General features: G+C 36.5%; 1 protein-coding gene across 1 annotated transcript; it reads right to left on the reverse strand.

Annotated features, from left to right (window-relative positions):
* Window positions 1–3861: 3861 nt before the first annotated feature.
* Window positions 3862–4791, reverse strand: LOC140516790 (olfactory receptor 5W2-like). Its single transcript, XM_072627705.1, has one exon. It carries the CDS (start codon window positions 4789–4791, stop codon window positions 3862–3864), a length of 930 nt encoding a protein of 309 aa, XP_072483806.1.
* Between the last annotated feature and the right edge of the window lie 6495 nt (window positions 4792–11286).

Consider the following 11286-nt stretch of genomic DNA (forward strand, 5'->3'; position numbering starts at 1 on the left):
TTTGTTTACCTGCCATTTCAGTTAAGATACTGAGATTCAGTTGCTTTATCTGTTGAATAGGCATGATAATTATACTGTACGTTTCTTTTTTTAATTATTATTTTATTTGTTTATAGTGTTCTACAATCATCACCATATAACTTAGATTTTCCCCCTTTCCTCCTCCTCCTTACTGCCTACATACACCTTCCCTGCCTGAGATGGCATACAATTTTATATAAGTTCTATACACGCATTCCTATTAAATATATTTTCACCTTAGTCATGTTGCATAGAAGAATTAAAATGAATGGAAGAAATTATGAAACGAACAAAAACGAAATAAAAAAGAAAATGATCTGCTACATTTTGTGATCAATTTCCATATTTCTTTCTCTGCATATGGAAGGTATTTTGCCTTAAGAAACCACAGGGAATTTTTTAAGGCCTTGCATTGCAATGAAGTTCGAAGTCTACCAGAAAAAATCCTCGCACGCTGTGTTTTTTGCTGTGTATAAAGTTCTCTTGGTTCTGCACTTTTCACTCAGCATCAGTTCATATGAGTCTTTCCAGGCCTCTCTGAAGTCTTCCTGTTCATCATGTTTTACAGCACAATAGTATTCCACTACATTCATTTGCCACAATTTATTCAGCCATTCCCACATTGAGGGGCATCCCCTTGATTTCCAGTTTTAGGACACCACAAAGAGTGCTGCTATAAGTATTTTTGTACATGTGGGACCCTTTCCCATTTTTATGATCTCTTGGGGATACAGTCCATGTTTCTTAATGAATAACATACTGTTGGAAATATCAAAGTACGTAAGTACTGGGTTATAGTGGGTCTCCTGATTTGTGTTGTTTATTTGCTACCATTAAGTGAGAGGCAGCTCAGTGCAATCCTTTTTTGGCTAAGGATGGGATCCCCCTTGCCACCAACCACCGTTCTAATCTATCTTATAATAGACTAAGAAATTCAACAAGGTACACAATGGGATCAACTTTTATCAGAAAGCATGTGTGGAAGACATAGAAGGGGAGATGTGGTGAGAAAGAGAAAAGTTATTTTGAATTGTGAGTTTCATAGACGTTCATGTCTTCAATATTCAATTTGACAGTTTATGATCTTTAAGGAGAGCCAATCATGCCCCTCCTTCACTACCTTCCTAACTTCAGGTACTATCAAAAGAGACTCAAAGCAAATAGAGGAGGTTATTTTACAAATGACAAATTTCAAATTTCTTTAATGTTCTTTTTAACTCACACACACAAACGCACAAATTATGAAAAATATATCTGTATGCAAACTTATGTATATAATTATATTTTGTGTTTCAATATATGTATATACAACACCTGTGTATATGAGTGCACAATATATGTACATATGCATATAATACATACACAATGAATTGTGTATAGCAATATATGGATGCCCATATAAACTGTTTTTATATGTATGTATGCATAAATTTTATTCATACACATGCATGTGTACATGAATTGTTCTTTTTTAATTCAAACTTATTGTTGTATAATTCACACATACTAACACATACACATTTATGTATCCTACATATGTATAAATATGTAGAGTTGTGTGACTTAATACACATGCATATATGCTTCATATCCATATATGTAAATATTTATGCATGTATTTAATCTTGTACCTATACACACATAAACGAGGCAGCAAGAATCATACAAAGCTATATTTGGAATCAAAGAACAGAGGATTTAAAGATTATTTGCCTATATTCATTGTAGAAATTTGAAACTAATTATGAAGCTGAAGAGTGGTCATTTGTGCAGCTCCAAGGCTTGATATTAAAGGTCTAATTTCATTCAAGATACACCACAAGTCATTTCCAATACATCTGAGGAGTTGAAGTTATTGTTGATTTCTCACATTTGTCTCTTTGTATGCACCATTCTTTTTTATGTTCACTGTCTTTCCTTAGACCTACACAACAGTTTCATACATTATTTCTTATTAACTTATTGCCAGATGACTTCCTCCTCTTTTCCTTCGCCAGAGTTTAATGTCATACCTTGTAGCAATATATTAAAAAGAGAGAACAGTGATGAAAAGTAACTTATCAAAAAAAATCACCATATTGACTAAGTGTGATAGCACATATCTGATTTTGCTACTTTAAAAATTTTACCTCAACTTATTTGATTTCCTCATGTCTAAGAGGAGGTTAGACTAGATCACCTTGCAAATTGCCCTGCTTAAAATATAATCCCACTATAATTTAGTCTCATCTTATATGTACAATTGAATTTATAAGAATCCTCTCATGTGTGAAGCATCAGTGCCATTACCTCTGATCTTAACTGTGTTATATATACTCCACAGTCAGTACCAACACACCTGTTAGATTCCTTATAGTCTTGCCTCTGATCTCTTCATTCCACTGAAACTGCTCTCCACCACATTATTTATCATTTCTTAGTTGAGAAACACAATGATCTTTATTCAATCGTCATTCTCCCTGACCTCCCTGCAGCTTTTGACAATGTTGATCACTCTCTCCTCCTTAGTTCTTTCTTCTCTCTCGTTTGGTAGATTACTACGGTTTCCTGGTTTTCCTCTTACTTTTGTGATTATTCCTTCTTGATCTCTTTCACTGCATCCTCCTTCAAATCACCTCCTCTAAATGTAGTTGTCTCTCAGGGTTCTAATCTTGGGTCTCTTCTCTTTTGTCACTATGCTATTTCACTTCTATCTTATACTTATGTACCTATTGCAACCTTAAACCATGTTTTATTTGTCTCAGTAATCCAGAAACAGTTGTTCTTACTCTCAGGTAATGCCATTTTAATATAACAACCAATCCAAATATTCCTTATTACAAATGATGGAAAAGTATATTACCCTAATGTAGGATACATATGTGTATGTATGTGTGTACATATGTATGTATAAAAAGAAAGCAATGATGGGAGTGATAGAAATGTTCCACTGGAATGCTTGCTTCTAACACATGCTCATTTGGAATTAGGATAACCAAGAGAGATTTTGGAAGTTTCAGATAAGCAATGTAATCATAGAGAGCCATAATGAAGCTTTAGTGTTTGCAAAACGCTATATATTAGATCAATTGAAAATCAAAACACAGAAATATAATGCATAAAGTTCAGTCCTCTTGGTGATGAACACCTGGATAGAAGACTGATCATTACAACATACTTTACTATAATATCTTGGAAAATTTCTCTCTGACATGAATTGGTAGAGGGAATCATTCCTTACCAGGATTTTCTTGCACGTATAAAATCACATATCTGGCTGAAGAAGCAATAATTCTAGGATAGAGAAAATAAGCCACAATTATTTTATGATGTACTATGTGTCAAAGAGTGATTAACTAACTTAGGAGACATTGATAATTGAATATTTCATCATTTTAAATTGAAGGTAAAGATATAATCTGTGATTTATGGTGTATTTTCCTAAAATTTCAATTACTCATATTTTTCATGTATGTAAAATAATATAAATAATACATACTTGTATGTGTCTATGTACATGTCTTTAAATGTGTGTACATGTACGCATATATTTGGTGTATATGTATATACACACATTCATTTGGAAATTTTTACTTTCCAAAGAATATTTAACATATAGATTATTATGAGAAATATTTTCGAATACATTCCTGTTTAAGCATAGATAGGAGCAGCTGAACTCTAAGATTCCTTTCACATTGTGAGATTCAGTGTTTTTGTATTGACATGTTAATATTGTCACTTCAATAAGAGTTCAAGCAGTTCAATTGGCTCAGCATATCTTTAATGAATTGAATTGGACTCTCAGATATCCAATCTCCCACCATAGGTTCCAAATCATCAAAATGAAAGTAACCAATATTAAGAACATATTTTATTTTTCAGTTTTCCCAGAGGACCTTTCACATCTTTGTTTCGCAAACTATAGATTAAGGGGTTTAACATGGGAATGACAAGGGTATAAAACAAGGAGATCATTTTATCTTGGTCTAGTGAGTAGGCTGAACTTGGCCTGAAGTACATAAAAAGAAGAGTACCCTGGAAGATTGTGACAGCTGTTATGTGAGAAGTACATGTTGAAAATGCTTTCCATCTGCCGTCAGTGGACCGAATCTTAAGCACAGAGAGGATTATGTAACAATAAGAAATGAGTATGGATGAAATGCTGACCATTTCAATAAAGCCAAAAACAGTGAAGATCACCAGTTCATTGACATATGTATCAGAACAAGAGATTAATAAAAGAGCAGTAACATCACAGAAGAAATGATTGATCTCATTGGACCTGCAGAAACTCAATGTGAAGGTTAAAGTAGTATGGATCAGAGCATCCACTATCGCCACCATGTAGACAACAGCCATCAATAAGTAGCAGATCTGGCTAGACATATTTATTGTATAAAGCAAAGGATTGCTTATTGCCATGTAGCGATCAAATGCCATTACTGCTAGGAATAAGGACTGACAATCTGTAAAGTAACAGAAGGCATAGAATTGCAGAGCACAACCAACAAAGGAAATGGATTTGTCTTTGGCAAAGAAGTCCACCAGCATTTTGGGGCCAATGGCTGTGGAGTTGCAGAGGTCAGAGAAGGACATGTGGCTAAGGAAAAAATACATGGGAACATGGAGCTGGGGTCCTATCCTGATTAAGATTATCATCCCAAGATTTGCTACAAGAATAACCAAGTAAATGATGAGAAAGAAGACAAAAAGGACCACCTTTACCTCTGGAGCATTGGTAATTCCTAAGAGGATGAACTCGTTTGGGATGGAGTAATTCTCCATCATTTCTGTTTTGTTCTCTCCTCTGTTTCTGGGAATAGGAAAGAGGCAAGTGGGGAAATTATATTTTCATTCTTTTGTAAAGCTAAAGAGAACAGGGATTTTGGATTGGTTCTCATCACTAAGGGGACAGATAGTTCCTGTACACTACATATTAATGCTGAAAGAAGATATCAAACTTCTTCTTACCTAGATGAGGTATTCACAAAACAGGGAAGGAATTGAAGACATAAAGATGTCTCAAATTGTATAGTGCTTTAAGGCTTAAACATATTCCTTAGCACAAACCGATGAGATGTGAACTGCAAAAAATCAGTGGTTCAAATTATCTCTGTGAAAATAAGAAGTTTAGAGTTATTGAATAATTTTCCTTTGTTCAAATATTTAATAAGTATTAGATGAAATCTTCATGTTGGATCTCCTGAAAGCAATTCTGAGAAATACCAAGTGTTATTTCATGATCTTTCTCCAGCAAAACTTAATGACCCCAGGTATTACAGTCTCCACCCAATAGAATTGATGCATATTTAAGCATTACTAAACCTGGAATCGAGAAAATTTTAAATGAATTCTTGCCTGAGACATATATTAATTATGTGACCAAGATCAAATACTCCAACATTTCTCAGCCTCAGTTTCCATAGTGGTAAAAAGGGGGCCTTAAATCAATAAAAATTTACGAAGGATTTACTGTTTGCCAGGCAATGTGATAATCATTGGGGATTCAAATAAAAGCATAAATAGTTGCTGCTCTCAAGGAACACATAGTCAAATGAGACAATATGCAAACCTACACACGCACATGTATGCATGTATTTATGCATTCTCAAGGGCAATGTATATGTATTAAAGAGAATTGAGCAGTGCTTGTTGTATTATGTGAGATATTAACTACGAATTGTATTGACGAAGAATCTGGGAGGCAAAGTTGACAATAGAAAGAAATCCAAAATTGAGAATGCCAAATAAAATGTGCAGTCATGAATCTGTAATCTTGTGTAACAGCAAGTGCTTTAAATGAGTTTTCTCATTTCATTCTAAAATCTCTATGAGAGGCATGGTATTATTGTCACTTTCTGTATAAAGAAACTGAGAGAGACAGAGGTGAAATGATATAATCAAGATAATACATTTTGTATCTTAAATGAATTGAAAAATCCTCCAGTCTTCCTTACTCCAGGTCTTGTACTGTGTTCACTGTACCACCTAGCTGTCTCTAAGAAAGTAAAGGAGACTGTGGTATAAATAGACTGAAAACCTAAAAACGGAACAAGAACATTGAGGGCTTTAAAAGTTAAGCAGATTTTCCATTTCAACATTGTTGTAATAGAGATACATTGGAGTTTATTGAGTGGAGTGGGGCAGGGACATGGTCAGATCTACTCTTTAGAAAGAACAACCTGGTTGCTCATTAAAGGACTGAGGAGATTTGAGAATAATTGAATGACAAAAGTGTTAAGTGCTTTCACCCGAGCTTTGACAATTTAAAATGAAAACAGGGGTTGTAAAGAAGATATGTCACATAAAACTGATAGAACTTTGCAACTGAATAAACTCTCTCTCTCTCTCTCTCTCTCTCTCTCTCTCTCTCTCTCTCTCTCTTTGTGTGTGTGTGTGTGTGTGTGTGTGTGTGTGTATGCCAGAGAGATTAAGTGATAAAGAGAGAAAGAGGGAGTGGGGATGACACAATAGGTTCCAAATCTTGGAGACTGAAAAGACTATAGGACCCTCAAAAATAAACATGACAGGATCAGAAGGCTAGATTGGGATAGATATAAAATCTTCCAAGAGAAAAGACCAACAAAACAGAATGTTTCTAATGTCAGATGAGATTAGTTATATTGTTTTGTCCAAGTGCCCAGTAAGTTGCAGCCTCAGTTCAATTTAACAAGACTTTCTTTCCTGCTATGTGTATGGTGAAAGGTCTTGTCTCATGAAGGGTAAAACCACCCTTAGAATCATGGAGTCTTCCCTCTGATTGTATGACGAAAGACTAATGACAGTTGAAAGCACCCTTCTGAGCCTCAGTTTGTTTAAATGTGAAAGGAAGGAATAATACATATATATTTTACACAAAGATTTGTCATCAGGCTCAAAAGAAAATATTCACATCAAGTTTTTGCAAATTTTATTAAACTATGTTGCTATTCGTTGAATTTGACATATATTTATCAAATATTACATGCATGACAAGATGCATGGTTATTTGATGTATGTTTTATTGATCTTGGAGTTAAATAAATCTGGTGTCAAGTTCTACCTTTTTTTTTTCATAGAGGCCGGTATGATCCTAAGTAAATCACTTACCCACTAACAAATCTCAAACTTCTTCATAGTATAACAATTTGTAGAGCAAGTTCTGATCTTCAGTGATACAGAGAAATTCTTCACAGAAAATTCCTTCTATAGTGACACACAAGTCTAATCCATAAACACAGAAATGAGCACTGCCAAAATTTCTAGTTGAAATTCATTGATTGATTTCCCTGGTGTTTTCAGATAAGTATAGAAGGGCCCTTTAGTCACATATCCCAGGAACTCTCATCTTTGTGTGTTCCCCTAAGGAGACTGTTCTCTAAAACTACTGTCCGTCCTACAATACCATCTCTTGAAGTTTCTAAAGCCTACCTGGACAAAGAGCACTTATGTATGTTGTCTGCTGGATTCAGGTAGACAGAAGACATTTTTTAGTAACATTTGGAACTTCAAGTTGGAAATCCCTGATTTATCTCTACACTCTTGAGTAAACATTTATCTAATTAACCCAAAGGGAAAACCCATTAATCTTCTCTTCCTTAAATGATACATTGCCCCAGACCAAGGTGGGAAATGCAGCTGGGGATACATTTAAACTTTCAGTTCTCTAGTGTGTGTGCACGTGCGAGTGTGTGTGTGCGTGTGTGTGTGTATGTGTGGGTGGGTGTATGTGTGTTTTCACAACTTAGATAACTGTCTGGGTGGAGATCTCAGTTTATACGACTTTTATGTGTTGGTGATAGTTAAATAATAGAAGGGAGAGGGAAGATATTAAGGGCCAAAAATCTTTAAATGAATTATGACCCATTGTCCCTGAAACTTGCATTTTCAGAAGGAAAAACTGAATTCAGCCTCGTACAAATTTGTTAAGGCATTAATGTATACACTGTACTGTGAAAAAGGAGAAGAAAAAGGGGGAGAAGAAATTTCATTTGCAACCTGCTTTAAAATTTGTCTAGCATTTGGAAATAATATTTTTCTTAAGTATCAATGGTGTTAGCTTCTAATATGAGTTAAGGCAGAGGGTTCTAGACTTTAAAAAATAATTTTCAGTGGGATTTCGGCAGCTCTCAAAAGCAATACCTAAATGACTGAACAAGTAGTGGTATGGAACTGTAATGGCATACTGCAATGCTATAAGATATGATGAGAGCAGTGATTTTACATAAATATGGAAACACTTGCTTGAAATAATGAAGAGCAAAATGAGAAGAACCAAGAGAACATTAAGTACAGTAACAATAACATTGTTTTAAGAGTAACTTTGAGCAGACAAGTGATCCTTTCTATTAAAATTACCAAAAAAGGCCAAGATGGTGGAGTGAGAGCAACGACTCAACTAAGCTCTTCGACAAACTCCTTTGGATACCTCTGAAAGGCGAATCTGACTAAATTTTGGAGGTGTGGAATACGGTGGGAGACAGACTGTGATGGATTCAGAGCCCAGGCTAGACTGGAAGGTCCACGGGAAGGATCTGTTCCACTGGGGTGAGCAATCAGGGCACAGCGCAGCATGGTCAGTGCAGCAGAGCGGAAGAAACCCAAGAAACTTGAGAGCTGCGGGAGGAACCTGCGGAGTGGGAGACAAGCCGAACCAAGCTGGTGAGAGCCGCTGAGCACCAGATATCAGCGCAGCTGCTCCTGAGACCTTCAGCCTGAAGATTAAACTTCCGTAAGTCACCTACTTGAATTTCCGGGAGCCAGGATGGCGGAGTGATCAGTAAATGCTCTCTCCTCCCCGCTGATGACTGTGAAAGAACCATAAAATATTTCCCCAGAAAAACCCTGAATCAGCGGGAATAGCAGAAGAGGGCAAATAGTCTCATAACACCTGAGGCTAGGAAAATAGCTAAGGGCGATTCCTCCTACTGGAAGGACAGAGGACCCAGGGCAGAGAAAACTCTCACTAGGACCCAGGCAAGCCTCAGCGCCAGGAGAGGAGCCCCGGGAGGGGTGGGAACACGCATTAGCATCTAGGCGTCCGTCAGCCCTCCAGAGGAAACAGGGAGATAATAGGGAAGCTGGGATCACCATCCCCTGAGCTTGCCTTTGCCTCAGTTCACCTGAGGAGATCTCCTGTGACCAGACCACTCCTCCCACACATTTCACAAGCTAACCCCAGGGTTGATCTGGGAAACAAAAAACAAAAACCTGCTTTTAGCTTTTTCACACATCAGCTCAACACAAAGTTCTGTACCTTCTGACTGAAAGAACCAGAAGCTACAACACTCAGTCAACATCATGAACAGGAAAAGGCAGGTGAAGGGTGAAAAAACCATAGAATCTTTCTATGGGGATAAGGACCAAAACACAAATACCAAAGAGGTCAAAGCTGAGACTTTACTTCCCTCTGAAACTTCAGAAGGGAGTATGAACTTCTCGAAAGCACAAGCAGCTCTCCTGGAACTGCGAAAGAAGGAAATAGAAGAAAAACTGGCCAATAATTTTAAAATTATAAAAAAAGAATTCACTGATGAGAACATCACTTTGAAAAGGAAAATTGAACAAATGCAAAAGGAAGTTCAAAAATTAACTGAAGAAAATAATTCCCTAAAAGGAAAAGTTTATCAAACGGAAAAGGAAACAAAAAACCTAATTGGGAAAATTGGTCAAATGGAAAAGGAAGTACAAAAATTAACAGGAGAAAATAGCTCCTTAAAAGGAAAAATTGGTCAGATGGAAAAGGAGATGCAAAAGTTAACTGAAGAAAACAATATGATAAAGATTAGAACTGGGCAAGTAGAAACTAATGACTCAATGAGACAGCAAGAATCAATCAAACATAATCTAAAGAATGAAAAGATAGAAAAAAACATAAAATATCTAATTGGAAAAGCAACTGACCTGGAAAAATAGATCCAGGAGAGAAAATTTAAGAATTATTGGCCTGACAGAAACCCATGATGAAGAAAAGAGTCTGGACAATATCTTCCAGGAAATAATCAAGGAAAACTGCCCAGAAGTGCTGGATTCAGAGAGCAAAATAGTAATCGAAAGAATCCAGAATTCCCCTCCTGAAAGGGATCCCAAACTCAAAACCCCAAGAAATATCGTTGCCAAATTCCAGAGCTATCAAGTGAAGGAGAAAATGCTACAAGCAGCCAGAAAGATACAATTCAAATATCAAGAACATACAGTCAGGATCACACAGGACCTTGCATCATCTACATTAAAAGATCGAAAGAATTGGAACCCAATATTCCGTAAGGCAAAGGAGTTGGGACTTCAACCAAGGATCAACTACCCAGCAAAGTTGAGCATAACATTTCAGAAAAGGAGAAAGTCATTCAAAGAAATAAGGGATTTCCAGAGCTTCCTGACCAAAACGCCAGAACTCAATAGACAATTCGATCTTCAAATGCAGGTCTCAAGAGTATCATAAAAAGGTTAACAGGGGGGAAAAACAAAAACAAAAACTTGTTACTCAATTAGGGTAAACTGTTTACCTCCCTATAAGGGAAGATGATACCTGTTAATCTTTAGAATTGTGCAGCTATTATGATTAAAGGGATATACATAGAGGGAAAGGATATAAGTAAATGATGTCACGTCAAAAATATGATTTAAGTATGAGAAGAGATTGTAATAGGAGGTGTGAAAGGAGGAAGCAGAAAATGGCAAATTACAGCACAGGAGGAAGTACAAAATTATAGTAGAGGGAAGGAGGGGGAGGAGATGAGCATTGTTTGAGAGGTACTCTCATCCGATTTGTTTAAAGGAGGGAAAAATAAACTTAAGTAGACAATCGTAACTAGTTCTATAGGCAGTAGGAGGGGAAGGGGGAAGAAAGGGGAGGGAGGCTAACAGGGAGGGAAAAAGCAATAACAGTAAAAGGGAATAAAAGGTAGGGGGGATAGAAGAAGGAGGGAAAGGCTGCAGGAGGAGGCGGTGAATAGTGAATACTATTGAGGAGGGGAAGGGAGACCGAAGAGCTAAAAGCACAGATGGTGGGAAAGAGGATGGAGGGAAATACACAGACTGTAATCGTAACAGTGAATGTGAATGCAATGAATTCTCACATAAAACGGAGATGGAAAGCAGAATGGATTAAAAGCCATAATCCAACAATATGCTGTTTACAAGAAACACATTCGAAACGTAAGGATGCACATAGGATAAAGGTCAAAGGATGGAGCAGAATATATTGTGATTCAGCTCATGTAAGAAAGGCAGGAGTAGCAATCCTAATCTCAGGCCAAGCAAAAGCAGAAATAGATCTAATCAAAAGGGTTAAGGATGGAAACT

Source organism: Notamacropus eugenii, chromosome Y (genome assembly GCF_028372415.1).
Source record: "Notamacropus eugenii isolate mMacEug1 chromosome Y, mMacEug1.pri_v2, whole genome shotgun sequence".
NCBI lineage: Eukaryota > Metazoa > Chordata > Mammalia > Diprotodontia > Macropodidae > Notamacropus > Notamacropus eugenii.